General features: G+C 37.0%; 3 protein-coding genes across 3 annotated transcripts; 1 reads left to right on the top strand and 2 right to left on the bottom strand.

The window, feature by feature from the left end:
* Positions 1-111: 111 nt before the first annotated feature.
* On the bottom strand, positions 112-8,404 carry p2rx7 (purinergic receptor P2X, ligand-gated ion channel, 7). Its single transcript, XM_077222614.1, has 13 exons — positions 8,243-8,404; positions 7,894-8,041; positions 6,292-6,363; positions 6,055-6,127; positions 5,760-5,853; positions 5,449-5,529; positions 5,142-5,283; positions 4,107-4,243; positions 3,939-4,029; positions 3,785-3,850; positions 3,614-3,718; positions 3,375-3,482; positions 112-1,087 (listed from the first exon to the last, which is right to left on the bottom strand). Exons 1-13 carry the CDS (start codon positions 8,359-8,361, stop codon positions 536-538), a joined length of 1,788 nt encoding a protein of 595 aa, XP_077078729.1. The 5' UTR covers positions 8,362-8,404; the 3' UTR covers positions 112-535.
* A 1,541-nt stretch (positions 8,405-9,945) lies between these two features.
* LOC143732623 (taste receptor type 2 member 40-like) lies at positions 9,946-10,884 on the top strand (the record flags this gene model as incomplete). Its single annotated transcript, XM_077223897.1, has 1 exon — positions 9,946-10,884. A coding segment is annotated over one exon (939 nt), but the record flags the coding sequence as incomplete, so codon positions are not given.
* Positions 10,885-11,958: 1,074 nt separating this feature from the next.
* On the bottom strand, positions 11,959-13,592 carry gstt1a (glutathione S-transferase theta 1a). The gene is made up of 5 exons (XM_077222824.1): positions 13,441-13,592; positions 13,018-13,105; positions 12,780-12,930; positions 12,415-12,591; positions 11,959-12,337 (listed from the first exon to the last, which is right to left on the bottom strand). The coding sequence occupies exons 1-5, from the start codon at positions 13,550-13,552 to the stop codon at positions 12,137-12,139; spliced, it is 729 nt and encodes a 242-aa protein (XP_077078939.1). The 5' UTR covers positions 13,553-13,592; the 3' UTR covers positions 11,959-12,136.
* Between the last annotated feature and the right edge of the window lie 6,447 nt (positions 13,593-20,039).

Genomic DNA, 20,039 nt, shown 5'->3' with positions numbered 1-20,039 from the left:
ATTCTAAAATATTATTACAATTTAAATCCTGTAATGGCAGCTGCATTTTCAGCATCATCAATCAAGTCTTCGGTGTCACATGATCCTTCAAAAATCATTAGAATATGCGGATTTGCTGCTCAAGAAACATTTATTTATTATTATCAATGTTGTAAACAGTTGTTTTGCTTAATATTTTTGTGATAGGCCTATATTATGCAGCACAACATTTTGATCAATTGAAAAAAAAACATCTAACTGACCAAACTTTTGAACCAGTGTAAATCATTAGTAAACCAGTTTGGCTGTACATGCTTGACCTCTGGATTCATTTTTTTTTTTTTACTTCAAAGGCGTCTGTGTTAGTAAAAACTTAATGACATGATCATGTTTTTGTGGTTAATATGATACATAGTTTGTTTGCTTTGCAGGTTAAAATTGTAAAAATGACCCATCATATTCTGTATTATTGAAGGTATTATCATTCCCTTTTATGCATAATCATAAGACATTGCCATTCTGATTGAATATCTAGTCATAAAATGAATGAAATCGGTTATCTGTTGAATTCTCCTTGAGATGGTACGGCCTGATAAAGTCTAAGGCCACTGTATTTCCCGTCTGGGCTTGGGTATTCTGCTCTTATCCTCCATATGCAGCAACTGGGTATTACTGGAATAGCATCTCTGGGTGTGCTGTCACCAAACCGCCATCTAATGAATTGAGCATAGGCACCATGACGCAGAGCCTCCTCTTGCAGCTCTGCTAGGGGATCCACATAGAACAAAGCGGTCTCCAGTACGGAGCGACTGACAACCAGTGTTGAAAAGAGTGGGGAGGAGGTTATGCAGCGACCTTTTCCTGATCGACAGCACAACTGCTCCTGCAGGATGTCTGAAAGCCGGCAGCAACCACACTGACACCAGGCCGGACGCCCAGACTGTGACATCTCCAGTAATGGTGTATCTGTGCCCTGTCCGCCGCTGTGCCTTCTGGGAAGGTTTTCGTCTACCTTAAGTCCACCACCCTGGCCATTCTGTACTGGCTCACTTCTGCTTTGGTCACACTGCAGAACACTCATCAGAGTCTTCATGCTCGCCAAATCATTCTGATAGAGAACAAACCAAGGCTATTATAAGTAACTAAGGGTACGTTTACACAACAACAGTGTACTAAAAACAGAAAAGTTTTTCCTTTGCGTTTTTCGCTTATAGACGACAATGTTGTTAAAATGATCCCCTTTCACATGGATCAGCGAAAACGATTAAAAATGCTATATTGTGCATCCAAGCCAGTAGTTGGCGATGTAACTTTGTAAAGAAAAACCCCACCCCTATAGAATGAACACGTAATATGCATAAACATGACCTCTCTTTTTTTAACGAATTCGCGTTTTTGTAATTTACACAAATGATAACGGTATTGTTTTAAAAAACTTGCTCTGTGAAACCTGTTTTCAAAATTACGCATTTCAGGCCCCCAAAACACCTTTGTCGTGTTAATGAACGGCCAAACCACATAAAAAGTTTTCCAATTTTAGTTGAAAGTGGTATTGTGTAAACAGCCCCTAAAACTAAAACAATAAAAAACTTGAACAAAATAAACGTTGTCTGAAATAAAATATTGAAAATATTAAGTAGTTGGTGAGGCAACATTTCTCATTTTCATTTAGTTTAACTTGTTATACAAAAAAAAACTAAGATAAAATTAATATAAACTTATAGACATTACAAAAACTAATTCAAATACAATTATGTTTATGAAATTGGAAAAAAAATAATTTTCTAAAAATTTTTATAAAGAACTAAATCAAAATATTAATAAAAACTAACAGTATCTGATTGATAATTTAAAGCTGCAGTCCGTAGTTTTTACTCTTTGTCCCCATCTCTGTTCGAAATCTGCAATTGCAGTTATTCGCGGTATTATAGACTTTACATGGGTTGTGCCTCAACACAGCACAGCGCGGATGAATCCAATGTTTTGAGGAGAATGTGCGGCTGTCAGACACCGTGCGGTGTGGATACTGTCATTCAGAATCACAAATTCTACTTTTTGGAAGTATGACCAACATAAGAATTTTCACTGGAAAATGTCATCTGAACAAGTAAGTATCCACTTTTGTTCTGACCAACTAAGGGGACAAAAGTATTGCAGTAAATCGTGCTGATTAATAAATCTAACGATTGCTTATATCACGTCAAACCGTGCAAATTATACTTTCCTCTCAATAACAATAGTAAATGTTAACATCAGCATTGCGTGACTACATTTAATGCCTTTCCGATATTTATCCTTGTTTTCGCATGGGCCCGGTCGCAGTCTCTTTTTTTCTGTAGCCACTCCGAAGTCTTTTGCATTTTACAACGGGTGAATCTCCAGTTGTCACTGGTGATTGTTGTTTGAACCTTTCTGGATCCACCATCAAATTAATAAGTTTAATTTATATCAAGTGCTGTGAGAAAAGGCTATAAATCTCCACCTCCAACATCCTCACACGCAATATAGCCTACTAGCCGGGACACCTTCTTTATGTGTACAGATGTGACGTAATGACCCAAAGACATGCTCGAATGTTCCGCGGAAATCCACCAGTACCACTGGAATTAAAAACATTATTACAAGCTTACCGTTTTGAACCGAGCTAAAGCAAGCAGATAGTTTTGAACACTGGCTGGTTATCTACTTGCTCAAATTTATTTGAGATAATTTTTAACCCAAAAAAGTTACGGACTGGAGCTTTAATTCGTGATATAATAAATTAATATAGTTCAACCCAAAAAAAAAAAAAATTTATATAATTTTTTTTTTTAAATGAAAGTCATCATTTACTTACCCTAACCTTGTTCTGAACAAAAAAAAACAAGATACATGAACTAATTCAAAACAATTTCAGTACATACAGTACACTGTCAGTGAAATGGTACATGCTGCTTGCTGATCATTTTCACAGTATTTTAACATAATTTTCTGAATTTTAGCAGTAAAATAATAATGGCAAACCAGTGTAAAGGATTCATTGATGGTGCACAGGATTTTGCCATTTACAATATTATTGCTAAAATAACAGGTTCTTTTACACCAAAAACAACTCTTGGGAACAGCACTTGGGAAATAATGGAGTGCTTGCTGACACGTCTGGGTCCTTTATTAGTGTTATAGTGAGTCAGAATGTACCGCCACTGAATTGAATTCATTGTGTTTTCTGGGAAAAAAGTAAGTCATATAGGCTTGTAATGGCATACAGTAAGGATGAGTAAATGATGATGACAGAACTTTCTTTTTTGGATGAACTTGTCTTTTAGTACAGGTTTAAAACTAAAATAATGCTTTATTTAGATTTAAAAACTAGCATTAATTTACTGGCAAGTGTGACTATAATTTGGGCATCTTACTTTGCGCTGGTGTAAGGAAAGGGGTTTCGTGTCCTGTAGTCTTTTCTTTCTGGATTTTTTCACCACCCTCAACTTGTCCTCATCCACAAATGACACACAAAGGAAGCACTGCAACAGACACATTACAACAAGTTAAATTCATACATACAGAATCCCAGTTTCACCTTGTTTAAAGCATTAACAGTGTGAAAAAATCTGCGACACAACAAACTGAGTCAGTGTTTTTAATGTGTGTTCACCTCTTCTCGGTCCTGAATGGCCTCAAACTTCCTCTCAATGTAGGTCTGCTTTGCATCTTTGGAATAACAGCCGGTACCAATAAGCCAGTCAAGGAATATTGTTGTCTAAAGAAAGCTCAATGGTAAATATTTCATTATTTACTTTAATGAAATATTAAAGGGTTTACTCACGAGAGCATAATACGAGAGCGTGGAACCAATGTAGATGATTAGCTGAATGATGCTGAATTTCCCAGCCTGTGAAAAATATAGAGCACTTTTTGTATGTCCTAAAATCCAAAGCGAACGTGCAAAATTATTACAACATAGGATAATATGATCTCACCTTCCCAAACACCATCACATCAAACCTAATGCCATACATTTTAAAGAGTGTTCTCTGCTCCACACCATTCACTGTAGAGTATCTCGCAAACCTACAGAAAATAATATCTTTAATAAAGGACTGTTTAAGTGTTCACATACTTTTCAGTATAATTTCAGTTGTTCATACCTGAAGTTGAGCCCAGGGTACACAGTTCGGTTGCTTTCTTTTTCATCCAAGCGACGGAACGAGTATTTGGGCAGACACTTGTGAAAAATGCGGTTCAGGTCACAGTCCCAGTTGATCTGGATCCCAATTACACCACCCTGTGAAGCAGATACATGGACAATGCTATACTGGCATGCTTTATAACTAAATTACACAAATACACTACCGTTCATAAGTTTGGGGTTGGTAAGACTTTTTTTTTTTTAAAGAAATTAATACTTTTAATCAGTAAGGATGCATTAAATTGATCAAAAATGGCAGTAAAGACTTATATAATGTAACAAAAGATTTCTATATCAAATAAATGCTGTTATTTTGAACTTTTTATTCATTAGAAAATCTGAAAAATTGTATCAGTTTCCACAAAATCAATAAGCAGGACAACTGTTTTCAGCATCGATAATATAATGTTTCTTGAGCACAAAATCAGCATATTAGAATTATTTCTGAAAGTTCATGTGACCAGGGTTGCTATCACTAACTAACATTAACTGAAATAAAATAAAATTTTAAAGTAAAATAAAAAAACTTAAACTTACTTTATTTCAGCTAGTTGCCGAAGCAACATTTTCCTTATATTTTCTTTTACTTAGCTCACAGTACTAAAATAACTAAAACGAAAAAAATTATAATTCTATATAACCTTTTTTTTTTGTAAATTAAAAACAATATTAATAAAACTTAACTACAATTAAAGTGAAAATATAAAAAAATCAATATCTAATTCAAAATATTAACAAAAACTATAATAGTATATCAATGATACTAAAATAACACTGCATGTGACACTGAAGACTGGAGTAAAGCCAGCTTTGCCATCATAGGAATAAATTACATTTTAAAATATTTAAATAGCAAATAGTTATTTTAACTTGTACAAATATTTTACAATATTACTGTTTTGATCAGATAAATGCAGCCTTTCTCAGCATTAAAGACTTCCTTTAATTTTACATTTGTGTATATTTTAGTGTGCTTGGAATGAAAGGCATTTACCTCCACTGCCATCTCTGAAAAGTTCTCCTTGGCCTCACTCACAATGTCTCCCAAACGGAAAATGGGGCAGTATGGATTTTTGTAGCGGTTATAGATGCAACCTTTAAGGTCAGTGTCCTTCATTTCAGGGAGGATGTTTCTTCTAAGATCAATAAGTTTTTGAATAATGAATATTACCCTGGGCTTCCTTCTCGCTAGCATTTACTTCAAATACTGCTAACTGTTCACATATGATTAAAGAATGTTAATGCACCAAATTTGTTCAGTACATGTCACAGCATTTGCTACTGTATAACTTATGTACTACCTTATGTAATTAAAGGCTGGAAATCTGATGTTATTCTTGATCATCACAGTGAAATTTTCTGCAGATGCTAAAAGAGCAGGTCTGGGGAAACAGAAATGAAAGCCTGACATAAGAAAACATCTGCATACAGAATCTCAGTTTATGTAAAAGTGGCTAAAAAAGTGCATGTTCCTCAAACAGGTTCCTCAAATGTCTCTATGGAAGCACTGTGAGTCTGAACTGCAGTTCAGTTCAACTGTTCACTCCTTTAGCAGCAAATCTCTATTGCCAAATAGCTTTGCGGTCACTGTATGTTTATTGTAAAGCCGCACCTGGGATTCTTCTTGTTCTCAATGGGGCACCAAGTTCTAACTTCACATGTTTTCCTCAGTATGTCCAACTTCACACAAACACCTGTTTGAACACCTTAGAGGCAAACACAGGAACAGACCTCAGATCATGGAAAGACTTCAGATAATGGTTTAGTCTTTCACTGAAAAATAAAAAATACAGCTTGGGTAGTATTATTCAAATATTCAAAGAAATGATTGATTGGTCTGGCATTGAAATGTTTCCGCATAACAAATCTGCAGCCAGGACACAAAATGTATCTTCACATATCATTACCATGATTATGTTGGTCAGACAACCCTTTCTCACAGTCTTTGTCTGTTCGACACAGCTTTCCATGTGGTGGGACCTGAAGTAGAACATATGAACATCTGATGAATGGATTATATTTGGCTTATAAGGACAATGGAGATTGAATCATCCCTAAATATAATGGGTCACAATGGAAATAAATCTTCAAGACTTTGAGATATACTCTGTATTGCAACTGAAATATAAATTAACTGCACTTACCTCTGGGCAATTACCTTGTTTTTGGTTCTTTGTGACTATGACATTTGTCGCAACAAAAAATGAGTTTTTTCCCTGCCGAAATAAAACAAGAACAACATTTCATGACTTTTCACTTGTTTTCAAGAGTTATTGGACTACAAACCTAAATCTGCTTAAGAACTTTTTTTTTGTGGTGTAAGACTGGAAAAACTGGAAGAGAGGGCAGCTCTCTGAGAAAACAAAGGAAATTAACATCTGAATATATATATAACTCTTGCTATATTAACATCCCCATTCGAGACACGATCACACTTGAGTTGATCCCCTCCCAATTTACAATTCTCTCCCTTTGCCATCTCGTCTCTCTCTCATGCTGAGATCACCTGAAATTCACCCAAACATCTATATGGTTTAATGTGAACAATTATCATACAACACTATACATGTTTGGTATCATTTGGAATGTCTTAGTGTTACTGGTAGTGTGATCTCATCCCCAAAGAAGTAAAGCAAAAGGTAATAAAGTTTTTAAAAAGTTTAAAGATATCTTTCTTACAGAGGAGGGTGTGCCTTCCAGGCAAATTGTATCCTGCCCTCAAAAGGTGTAAACTCTGACTGCAAATTCCCATTGTTAGCAAATGTTTCCATGTGAAATAGGTTTCTGTCTCGGTCTGAGTACTTAAAGAAATGCAACAAGAGGCTCGGTGCGATTTGTAGTTAAAATCAGCCAGTGATGCTGAATGTGCTCAAGACACTCAGCCTCATGTAATTTGCATCTTTTATCTTTATTCCAGAGCATTTGATGTTTTGTATTTATTATCTTTGAACTGATTTTGTCATTGGCATGATACATTTACCTGACTAATATTAAATTTTTTCATTTGGATTCATTCTTACTCTGAAATTATTCACTTTAATAGATTACATTGTATCTGTTACCGCAAATCTTCGTCAGATTAGTAACGGATTAACGTCCAGTTTTGAGTGGAGCATAGGGCACACCAACTGCGATTTTAGAGTTCTGGCTAATATTTGGCACTAATTCAAGTGTAGGCTACTTGGGATGTAAAGACAAATAGGGAATTTTCGTTTAGGACCGCAAAATGTTACTGACCAACCTAAATAGGGTGAGCCTTACCTCTGTTTAATGTAATGTTAGCCAACTCCAGTTGTGTACTAAACCATGGCGTGACCAATCCAAAGGTACTATTAGGGAAATAATATTGGTCGGACTTATATCTGTAGTAGTGGCCATGACCTCTGACTGAAGTAAATGTTACTTTAATTCAAGTGTATACATATCCATGGGGGCTACACAAAATATCTTAGCTTGAGTAAGCATGAATGCGACCGCCTAAGATTACCTCTGTTTAGTGACCAAAAACTGACGATTTCGTGATCGTGGACCCGCATAATATTAACGGCCGGAGGACCCTGTGCGACTTTGGCAACCGAATGAACGAGGATAATAAGAGTAAAGAGTTAAATAGAATATTCAAATGAGTCAGATAAAAGTTTAATTGGAATTAAATTACTTTGCCACGATGAAAAGACAGTAACATTCAGTAAACCACAGGCTGGTACAGTGGTATGAAAAATAATAATAAATGGTGGTAGTGTTACCTGCGATGGTCCAGTGTAGTCTACCACATCCCACACGACTTCTCCAATGTCTGGTATAGATATCTCGGCCACTCCCTTAACCTTTGTGGTGACAGAACTGACTACTAGATCATACTCTTGATATTCCTTATTCCATAACATCATGATACTGGAAAGTAAAGACATAAGAATGACTTGGTTCTCCGAATGAATAATTTAATTTTCGTTAGTAAAGTTACATGTAAACACAGCATAACACGTGTAAATGACACACACTGTCAAAGAATGTACATGAATGAGCTCTTGTTATTAAATGATGCGGGGGCGACAAGCATGAACAACATCGGAGACAAACTGCTCAGAAACTTACCAAATGAACATCAAGATCACTCCGTTTAAGGTCCATTTCAGCGACCCAAGTCTGACGCTCTTGATTTTGACGAGTTTTTGTGTGTCATATTCACAGAGGTTCAGCAATATGCAAGGCATGGCGGTGATTTGGTAAACACAGGGGAAGAATGACTGCGGATGAGCTCGCGCAGAAGAAGGTCACATGATCTTCTGAAAGACAGTTTAGGAGGAGGCTGAAAGACTTTTCACTGAGACAAATGTAGACTATTCAAAATGACTACATGAATATCCATTTTCATTCGGAACTATGCGCAGTTTTTAAAGTTAATTTAAATATATTCTCAAAAAATATATATATTTTATATTTAATTTCTATGCAATTTCATTTTCATATTCAAACTGAACATTTTAACTTAAATAATTGTAAGATACAAAATGTATTAAAATCTAATTTATATTTTAATATATTTTTACTGCCTTTTCATCTCATTCTACCATTCACAGTGGCCCAGAAAAAAATAAAGAATCATGAATACAAGGACAAAAATAAATAATATATTGAATAATGAAATAATATTCTCAACAACTCTACCGTTCAAAAGTTCAGAGTTGGTAAGATTAATGTTTTTAAAAGAAGTCATCTTATGCATGCTGCATTTATCTGAACAAAAATACCATTATATAGAAGTAATATTGTAAAAAAATTTAATTACTGTTTTCTATTTGAATATATTTTAAAATTTTAATTCATAGCTGTAAAGATAAAGCTACATTGTTAGCAGTTAATATTTCAGTGTCACATGATCCTTCAGAAATCATTCTAATTTGATGCTCAAGAAATATTTATTATTTTTATCATCAATGTTTAAAATATTTGTGCTACTTAATATTTTTTGTGGAAAGAAGATAGAAATCATTTATAACATTATAGATGTCTTTACTGTCACTTTTTACTGTCACATCAATTTAATGCGCCTTTGCTGAATAATTTGTTTTAAAACTCCTTTTAAAAAACGAACGGTTCTGTATAGTCCTATATGAATGTCACTGAACTTGCTACGACACTGTACATATCAAATCCAATGTAGCTTATTTAACATCCTGCGTAGAGACCTCTATGAGGTTAAAATTATTCCTCTATCAATCAATTGAGACTATGACTATGACAATGAAGAGACTTTGACAGTGTAAAACTCTAGCCCCTAGGCTACATCTTGGAGATTTGAATAGTAAAATTTTACAGACTGCATTTTACCCTATTTATTTTCAAGTACATCTAAATAGCAAACAAATAAGGATTTGAATAGGCAAATTTCGAACACTGATAACATGAACATTTAATACTGATTGTATTGTGAAAACAAATGTAGCCTCAGTGTGTAAAGGACATCCATGAGTAGTGTATATTTACCATCAGCGAAGACAATATAATAAATTCACAAATTCTCTTGTTTTATAATTTTGTTTTGTGTAAGCTGAACTGTAATGAACATGGTGCATTTCTCTCATTTCACCTAATTTGTGTTTCCAGCTTTGAACAAAGCCTGCTCTGATTCACTCACGCAAAGCCACTTTGCATATGAGATTCATTCCCTGTTTCTCTACAAGACAATGCGCATCTCTCCAGATCTCATATCAGTGCAGGACTCAGGTTTGACTCTGCTTCGCTCTCTGAAGAGAACATCATGATTGCAACCTTAATTGGGCACGTTCTTTTTTTTTGTTGGACTTGCGCTTGTCGGGGTTTCTGGAAACTTATTTAACCTCATTTTCACTATACAACAGCAAGTGAAGACCAGGACCATTCAGACAGTGGGTCTGATCCTAAACGTCATCTCCATCAGCAACATTATCTTGGTACTCGCCACCTTCTCATTGGTGATGGGTGTTTTTCAGGATGCCCAAATTTGGTGCATCACACCATATCCTTTATCAGTCCGGATTGAAATATATCTTATGATGACTTGCAGCTTCAACAGCTTCTGGGCCATTGCATGGCTGAGTCTCTTCTACTGCATCAAAGTCGTGAGTTTTTCCTCTGAGTGCTTCCAGACACTGAAGAGGAAAATCTCTTCTGTGATCAACGCTGCTGTGCTGCTGAGCTGTTCTTTCTCCTTCTTGTTGTTCATTCCTGTGTTCTCACTTGACATTAAAAATTCATTGGAGGATGAAAATTACAACGTGACTGACATTGCTAACACGACCTGTCCGCAGCCTTCTCTCACTATAGATATTGACGAAAATGCATACGCAGCGGCTATCATTTTTCTCCTCTGCCCGATCCCTCTGATGATCATGCTGCCGACCTCTGTCCGAATGGTCGTCCATCTGTGCGCCCACACACTGGCACTTCAGAAGAACAAGACCCAGGTGCAAGGATCTGACTCGTACCTCCTGGTGTGCAAAATCACTATCTGCCTGGTGGGAGTTTATCTGACCACTCTATTTATTGTGTCTTTGTTCATCATTATAAGGTTAATCGGGGAATTTATCACCTACCACACTCTAGCCAGTGCCTTTAGTTTTTACGGTGGCATGACTTCTTTACTTTTGACAGCTTCAAACAGGCATCTAAAAGACAAGCTGTGGAGTCTGTTCTGTTGTAGGAAGGCACGGGAACAATCTAGCAAAAGCCAGACAGTTGAGACAGGGGATGTTTGATATGATAAGTACTGTTTCCCAGGTGACTTGATTTATAGACAACTAGCACTCACTGTAATATTTTTGTAATTTAGATGAACTCGCATTGGATAAAGCATATTAACTATATTTGCGTCAACACCAACGCACAACAACATTCTATTTATTATAAGCAGCCACTGCAGTTTTGTTATCTGCCACTTTAAATGTTCAACCTCTTTAAAGCTATAGATGAATTCTGATTGGCTGTCAATGTTTTGATCCTTCATCAGCTGGATTTTTTTTTTAAAGTGATTCAAACGATATTGTTCCTCTGTGTCATCATTTTAGTTGTGGTGTGGACTTTGCTAGAAAAATATAAAATTGAAAACAAAAACTTGGCATATATCTTTAGCGTTACTGCTATATCATCCTTGGTGTGAATGTGCTTTAATTCATATGCATTTGTACAACCTTGTTAAATATTTAAATTTTCCCATGAAACTGGGTTGTAATAACTAGAAACAAGTTAGTATTAATTTAATATAATATTCATATAAATTGTTCTTGTAGGGTAATGAAAAAGTTATTTTTGTCTTGGTGATCTAAAAATACCAATAAAATGTCTATGGATTGAATGGATGAAAACTGATCATGAAAGACAGAGCATGGCCAAAGACTGTGTACAGACATGTTTCACTCATATAACTCATATTTCATTCATACTGCAACTGCTGTTAGAAGATTGGGATTGCACATGCACATTGCTTAACCAGACTGAAATCTACGCTTTTTAATTCTATTTGAGCATAAGTAAGAACATTTTTGGGACAGTACATGTCAGATGTTTTGCTGATTTGAAATGTGTAAATTTAAATGTGAGTTTGGCAAAGTTTTTTAGATTTATGTATTTCCACATTTAAGTAAATACGAGTTGTTCTTGCATGCCCAAAATAGCGGCCCAGAGGTGTTGCAAAAAAGGCCATAGTGTGAAATTACTTACCTTGACAGGGATTTTAGCATGGCACTATACCATTGCCAAAGGTCAAGAGTTTGACTCCTAGGAAACACACTCTGATAAATGTATGAACGATTGTATAAATGCATAAATGTATGTATCATTTTAATATAGTGTTTTTATTTTTGAATACAGTGAATTTATTGATTTTGTTTTTGAATACAGTAATATTTTCAAATCCATAATTGATCTAGTCCACCATTTTACCACAAAGTAACTTGATGAAAAATTAAAGTTTAAACATAAAACCAGAATAATAGACCATGCAAAACAGTCCTAGTTAAACATTTTCTGTAGCTTTAGTTTGAGAAACTCAGGCAAGCCTTTGTTTTCAAATGTTTGTGGCAATGTATCAACATTCATTATAATCTTATGGGCTTCATCAAAGACTTCCACACCAATCTCCTTCTTCACTCTGTCTCTCCAGGCAGCCAGAGCAGGTCTGTCTTGAAACACATCTAGACCTGTACCGACCGGCTTCAAAACACACACACAGAATTGGTCAGTATGTCATGTTATGGTCAAGCATTAGGAAATCAAATGTACAGATGTACCTGCATCATCTCCACAATGGCTACAAGATCAGCCAGAGATATTTTCTCTCCAACTATAAAGGGTCTGCTCTGCAGAAACTTCTCCTCAAAGGTCTTCAGAGACACGCTGAGGTCCTCCACGGCAGCATCCATTTTCTCCTTGGGAACTGGAGCGCCTGTGACCGCAGGTATGACCCCCTAGAATGATTGGAAAATGTCAGTTACAGCCCAACATCTGATTAAGAAAAGCATTTTGTCAAATATTACACATAGAGACAGTTGCATACTTGATAACTAGATCAGCAAAAAGAGAGGATACATAGTCACAGTTTACTCATTGCACACAGACACAACAAGTAATTTAATGTTTAAACAGCAAATCTTACCTTGAACCAGAAGACCTTTGACCCATGAGTTCTTATGTTTGTGTGCTGCCAGGAGAGAAACTCGTCGACTCGTGCACGCTTCTGCAGATCAGCTGGATACCAGTGGTCAGGAGTGTGATGATTCGCTGCCAAGTACTGCAGTATAGCTATACTATATAGAAAGTATATAGGCTTAGGCTACTTAGTACTGGCAAATCTAGACATATATTAAATGTTAAAAATCAAGGTAACAACATACCTCTCTGTGAGAATAAAATCTCCGTCTTTGAGAACAGGAACTTTCCTTATGATGCTGACTTTGCCAAATTCATCTCCATATTGTTCACCTTTGTGCACAGAGAAAAAAACAACACTATATTGTATTGATGCCAATATAATGCAGAACATATACAAATCTATATCACTGAATCCAAATACTTTTGCATGCAAACTGGGATAAAATATTAACCTAAAAACGTGCTTCATGTGAAAGCATCTAAATTAATGTCTTGCTGATAAGTCAAAAATATTCACTTGTACGACCTATTTTTTCAACCTAGGCCTAAATACATTATGTTAAAACAAAACAAAAACATATAATGGTTAGATCAAGTAAAACAACTTCCATTAAGCAGTGCACAAATCCATAAAACAGCTAAATTAAAACAAAAATTTAAATCACCTGCAGATAAATCCACGGATTTGAATTCAAAGGGAATTTTATTTATCTTGGCAAATAGGAAGACTGAGCGGCATGGCTGGGAATGCAGATCGAGATACAACTCCAGTGGCATTTTGGCTTTGTGAAGTGTCCAAGAAGAGCGATTCGTCCGCGTCTAATCCTAATATGTTCTGTGTTTATTCTCCGCCCCCCAGGGGTCAGTAATACAATGTTCTTGCGACACCTAAAATTAGGTTACCATGTTGTGGCTGTCTGCTTCGTTTATCAAATTGCGTGCTGCTATTTATGTCATAATCAGAGACAAATGGCAGGAGCTGAGTAAAACTTGCATGTCATGAGGAATTTGCCTGAGATATGGTAAATGGATGAGAGCGAGAGAGAGATAATGTAACACTGTGAAGAAACTGCACTGTAAAAAATGGTATGATCAATAAGTCATTAGTCATGACGGCATATGTTTTACTTTAACACATCAAAATAAGTTAAGCAATTTTCAACTTCAACCGTCAGGTGGATTTTAGGCTACTTAAATTTAAGGCAGCATTTTTTTACATTGTGAACAGAAGCTTCAAATATTGCTAATTCATGCACTTTCCCCTCAAAGTAATGGTTAACTTGATTTTTTTGAGTTTGGGGGGGGGGGGGGGTGTGTCAAGAAAGATTGCTGTAATAGGCCAAAGTCCAATCACATTCACCCCATGTAACAACTCTTCCTCCCTTGTGTGGTGTTTCATAAGTTAATTCTTAATCACTGAAAATTATTACAAATTGAAATTTGTATTTGCATATTTAAAAAGTATTATTATTGAATGCTGAAAAATAAGATTTAGACTCAATTTCACAAGCAAAACCTGTTAAGATTTCTTTTTTTGTGCATGCATTCCTCAAGAATCTCAAGTAATTAAATCATCTTTTTACCCCCAATGCATGAATTTTCTCCTATTACTGTAATTTCAGCAAAGCGGATCAAAATCCATATGCAGCCCTTTCATGCTTAGTGTTCTTTTTCTTTTAGAAGCTACTTTCCAGCATAAGAGTAGCCTATAGAACACATTTAGGCCTACAGACATCAGCTGAAAGCAGTTTTGAATAGCCTATAAGTTAATTTTTTTTTCAGTTTTAGACATTTAATTTGTATAATTTATAAAAAAAAAAAAAAAATACTCTCAAGTGTCATGATTTATGCATGTGGACCTTTAATGCCAATTCAGAAAGTCAACGGATTATAAGTTTCAAATTGTTGCCACATGGTGGCGCAAAAACACTTCTAAAAAATGGACCCAAAAGAATGAATTAGTGGATCGTTCCAACGCTTTATGACTTTATTTCTCCTTGGACAGAAAGTTATGATTAATATTTAGTCTATTTATATATACATTTGTCAAGCTCTAGAACAGACTCCAGAATCAAATCACTGAGGGTGCTTCTCTAAGGCTGCTCTTTAAAGTGTGGATGTATAGGTTAATGCAAATGGCTCCACCATAACAAGAATAGCAAAGTAGTGAAACATTTAAGATTAGAATAGCAAAGTATTTAGTGAAACATTTAAGATTAGTAAAAATTAGTCATTACTTTTACAAATAATTGGAATATATATATATTTTTATAATATTCTAAAACTCCCACAGTTTTAAAATCGGTTAACATTTGAAAATCGTGTAGTGGGTAGGCCTAAATTAAACATCTCTGATTGGCCATTACGTTTCAGAGATCAACAAATATGTCTGTGATTTGCTACATTGCACACCATTGCAAAAACACATTGTAAAAAGAAACAATGTTCTCCAGAGGCTGCAAACACAAATATGTGCTGGAGCGTTTGCCAAATCTGTTTCATCAATATATTATTACAGTATCAACTGAGGGTGCACTTGCTTTCGTTTGATGGTGCTTGTAGCAGCCTCAAGCACCCCCATAGACCCGGGCCTGCTCTAGTAACATTAAAGAATGTTACATGTTGAGGACTATAGGGATTTTTATATTGTAGAGATTATAAAATTATAGAGATTGATCTGAAATGACTATGTGTTGCACGTCCTCTCCTCATACATTCAAGTGTGCTTTGGAGTTGACCTTCTCAGTAAGGTTGTTTGAGTGTTTAGTTTGGATTTTAAAAGGGTGGGTTCTTGTTGGTTCTGTGTTGTATTTCAGAGGGAATGTACAATAATGAGATGCATACACAACCCTTTGATAATGATACACTCACTGACAAACCTTTACATCATATTACACTGCAGATTTATTATTATATTATATTATATTACTGTATTTAACTTGTATCCCAATTTGTTTAAGTGTTAGATCATCCACCACAGCCCCATCAAACACAAAAGAGAAGTAAACAATGCATGGTTGTGGTTTGGAATAACCAATATAATTGTTCTAGTGATGCCAGTGGGTTTTTCCTGCTGAGGCTCCCAGCAAGACTTCACTCAAAATCTGGTTTGAATTTAAAGAGGCATGCGGTCCCAGATTATAGCAGATACACAGATAAGAACCAAAAGGTCTATGTAAAAGTCTTGCTGAAATTGTTTCTTCATGTTCTACTAAAAGAAGACTGTATTAACATATTCACTTCTATTTATTGTGAGACAAGCAATGTTTGTGCTAGATTTGGTAACAATACATGATTTTGTAACAAAACACAAAGAAGGCCAAATTTTATGTCTCTACCTTGAAGAATTTGCAATTTTTGTTTGTTATAATTCTTATTAAGATATTGCAAGAAAATAAATAGCATATACATTGCTTCAAAATATTTTGCTATAATTAAATATTTTGATGTAATTTGAATGAAAAATTATAATGTGGTTATAGTGCATTCATCTTAATGAGCCTCAGAATTTTTCTAATTATAAATAAAAATAAACCCTTCCATGTGACATAAGTCAGCCAGACTTACAATAAGGTTAGTTAACATTAGTTAATAATTCATCTAATGAATTGTTTAGCCTATAGAATTAAATTAGCAATACATTTGTTACAGTATTTGTTAGTCTTTGTCAATGTTATTTATCGTTTGTGTTTAGACAAAACAATTGATGTTTACTGATGCTAATCTAATTGTTTAAAACTTCCAGCCCATCATCCCATTGGTTTTACATTAACTTGTGGTCAGATTTTGATCAGGTGAGATAATGGGATGCAAGTTGTGACTCTCTGGGCTTCCTGTTTTCCTCTCCTGGGCTCATTGGGGAAATTCTCTGCTATGAGCTCATCCCCATCTATGCAGGTGAACTTTCTAGGAGTTAACCCATACACCCATGACATTTGCATGTAAAATAATATCATGTATATCTATGTGCGTGCAGGAGATACATCATTCATCTGGGAATATGAGTTAGTGGATATGTTTTTCTTTCTTTAACAAAGATTACATAAACATTGTATAGTTGATTGTTATTGATAGTTAGAAGTTCATATTTGCACTTTGAAGCTCTTTATTGATCTCCAAAGGTTCTAACTCTTCTAAGAGTGTAGGTTGATGCAGTGACAAAGCTATGAACCTTCCAAGAGGCTTACCAGTGGAGGCAAAAACAACATCTGAGGCTCATGGCGGGGCTTTAAAAGTAAGTGAAGCCTCATTAGTTTTATTTGTGTCCTCTCCTGCACCTGCATCTTTGGTACACCCACATGCAGAGTTAAAAAGGCAATTCAAACACTAACTTGGACATACATAAGCACATTCCACAATGGAACAAATTAAAGGAATAGTTCACTTAATAATGAAAATTCTGTCTTCGTTTACTCACCCTATAGTTGTTTCAAACCTGTATGAATTCCAATCTTCTGTTGAACACAAAGGAAAATATTTTGAAGAATGTCAGTAACCAGACAGTTGATGGACCCATTGATTTCCATAGGAAAAAAAAGATTTACTATTCCTATTCCTTTAATCTATAATGACTGATTTGAATGATTGACTGAAAATGTTCTTAATCATATTTGTGTTTATTGTGTTGTACTTCAACCTCTTGATCATAGAAGCTAACAAAATAATTGTGGTATTTTAGTCATTACAGACATAGACAAAAACCATATGTAGAATGTGCAAAGATCTGTAGTCCTTTCATCACTTCTGTAAACAGAATTCAAAAAGCCATTTAACTAAAAGAAGAGCTTAATTCTTTTTATAGTTAGTAGTCATGCATGGTCTGATTTTGCATTAACTTAAATTGGGTGTTGAATGTACAATAAAGTATGTTAGAAAAAAATGATCAATGGAATCAGAGTTTGATCATTGACATTGCCTCAGAATATTTCTCCTTCAAGAAACAAGCCTTGGATTGCTACTTGCTGTTGACGACACTCTAAGAGGACGCAGCATTCACTTGCCATTCCCTTTCTGCGATCCAGCAGAGACACAATGTCCATCAAGGAGTGTTGTGCGTGCAGTGGACCTTTTGAGCTCCCCGACGCGCATGATGCATATATTTTCTGCTTGGGCTATGCTCATGCAGAGGCAGTGCTGGATTGGCTTGACTGATCTTTCTGTGAGAAAATGATGGTCAGAACCCTGGAAGGAGTTCTACCATCCTGAACTGTGCACAGGCTGCCTTGTCGCCTCCACCTTCAGTTACCATCGAGCCTCAGAAGGAAAGGCCGAGGCAGCCACGTGCAGTAAGCCTCCTTGTAGTGAGGTGACTGAAAAGCCTACATCGGCTATCGATGAGGAGCAGTTGAAAATTCTCACAGAGGCTGTTAAGAACCGGGGCCTCAACTGGTCACCTCTGGAGTAGCAAAGAGCAGGATGTATATGCTTCTACCAGAAGTCCAGGATGAGATCTCACAGTCCTGGCACTTCCCCTACTCGGTCCGAGCCCAGACAGCGGGATTGCATCTCCTCTCTTCTTTCGACAGAGCAAACCGCTTGGGATACACCAAACCGCCACCAGTCAAGCAGGCAGCTCACCTGGGCCCGACCGCTTGTGGGTAAAAGTCATCTCCATCGCTGAGCACTGTGCTGAGCACCATTGATCACTGTATGGGCAGCCTGGTGGTCCTTCAGCATAACTTATGGCTGACACTGACAGATATGAGGAACTCGGAGAAAGTGCAGTTACTGGACACGCTCATAAGCCCCCATGGCCTCTTTGGTGACACTGTGGGTTCTTTTTTGGAGTTCGAAGTTCCTCGAAGCCCAAAAGTAGTCCAAGCGCTGAGTCATTTCCTGCCTAAAAGGGCTGCAGCTCCTCCAGTGCCATCTAAGCGTCAGGACAGATCACCCACTACAGCTTCATTGGGCTCAAGGAAGGACCCAGAACCAGCCATGGGTCCAGCCAGTGGAAAAGAAAACAGGGCCAAAGTAAAGCGAGCTGAGTCGAGTCGTGCCGTGCCGAGCCGAGTCGTACCACCCAGTGGAAAAGCGCCTTAAGAGGCAGGGGCTCCACCCAAGTAAGCTAGTGCCTGAGCTTCAGCTGCATTCTTGATGGGAGGGGTCAGAGGAGGAGACCATCTTACGACGTAGACAGTGAGCCGGCGAGAAAAAGAGTTCACCTTGCTGTGTTGCACCCACCTGTTCCCTTGTCAGCTGATAAAGCATCCCTTTTTAGGGGAGCACTCACCAGGGAAAAGAACAGCGAGCAAATCGCGTTCTTCACAGAGGTGAACTATTCGATCACCGCTTTTCTACACAGGCTCCAAATCATCTAGACTGTCTGAGGATGTAGCCTCCATTCTCCGTGAAATGTGCCACTCCCTGACAGCATTTCCATGCCACAAATCAGACTGCCAGGAACATGGACTGCCCGTATTAATAGGAAGTTCCTGACCACCCACAAAAGGAAACGTTCCGCCAGCCAAGGCATTTGCCTCAGTCAAGATCATGCCACTGGTGCTGCAAAAGGTCAGGGAGGAAAAGGAGACTGTTCCGCTGGTTGCACCAAACTGGCCTAACCAGCCATGGTTTCCAGAACTAGGGGAACTTCTGGTGTCTCCCCCATGGCTGATACTGTTATGGAGGCACCTGCTGTCTCAATCGATGAGCACTATAAAGCACCCCAGACCAGAGATATAGGACCTGCATGTCTGGCAGGTCAGTGCAAGGAGTAGGCATTGAATGTGCCACAAAGGGTCGAGAGCCCCGTCGACCAGACGCCTTTATGCTTTACATGGAAAGTCTTCGTATCCTGGTGTAAGGCGAAAAAAGAGGAACCATCGACCAGCTATGTCTGTTATTATGTTGTTTCTACCGGACTGTTTGGATAATCGGGGCACACCAACCACTCTAAAGGGTGTATGTGGCGTCCATTTCAGGTTTTCACTCACCCATTGTTGTCGGCTGTTACCTAACCTGGTACCTGGTTGGATTTGTCTTTGGTGCTACCACACTTTCCGAGTCACTTTTTGAACCGCTACATATGGAGCTGAAAGTGCTCTCATTCAAGATGGCTCTTCTACTTGCTCTGATGTGTGGGAATAGAGTGGGTGATTTACATGCTCTGTCTACTGACACGGCTTGTATGGACTTACACCCAGACGTGGAAATGTGCTCAAAGTGTTGTCTACGCCGTTTAGAGCACAGTTTATAAAGCTCAAGTGTTTGCTCCTCAGGAGACCATGTTTGTCCCACATCCTTTATGCCCTGTTTGCGCTTTGCA

This window comes from Siphateles boraxobius, unplaced genomic scaffold (assembly GCF_051911475.1).
Source record: "Siphateles boraxobius isolate OS27281-9 unplaced genomic scaffold, OSU_SipBor_1 9, whole genome shotgun sequence".
NCBI classification, from domain to species: Eukaryota; Metazoa; Chordata; class Actinopteri; order Cypriniformes; family Leuciscidae; genus Siphateles; species Siphateles boraxobius.
The sequence above is the reverse complement of the archived record's forward strand: the minus strand, read 5'-3'. Positions and strand labels throughout refer to the sequence as shown.

What these genes read in the sequence shown, in the direction of transcription:
- p2rx7 (XM_077222614.1), bottom strand. Translation starts at nt 8,361, where the DNA reads ATGCCTTGCATATTGCTGAACCTCTGTGAATATGACACACAAAAACTC. An exon ending in TACCCTGGGCTCAACTTCAG is followed by an intron (nt 4,030 to 4,106) that starts GTATGAACAACT and finishes TATTTTCTGTAG; the next exon opens with GTTTGCGAGATACTCTACAG. An exon ending in ATGTGATGGTGTTTGGGAAG is followed by an intron (nt 3,851 to 3,938) that starts GTGAGATCATAT and finishes TATTTTTCACAG; the next exon opens with GCTGGGAAATTCAGCATCAT.
- gstt1a (XM_077222824.1), bottom strand. Translation starts at nt 13,552, where the DNA reads ATGCCACTGGAGTTGTATCTCGATCTGCATTCCCAGCCATGCCGCTCA. An exon ending in ATCCGTGGATTTATCTGCAG is followed by an intron (nt 13,106 to 13,440) that starts GTGATTTAAATT and finishes CTGTGCACAAAG; the next exon opens with GTGAACAATATGGAGATGAA. An exon ending in CAAAGGTCTTCTGGTTCAAG is followed by an intron (nt 12,592 to 12,779) that starts GTAAGATTTGCT and finishes CAATCATTCTAG; the next exon opens with GGGGTCATACCTGCGGTCAC.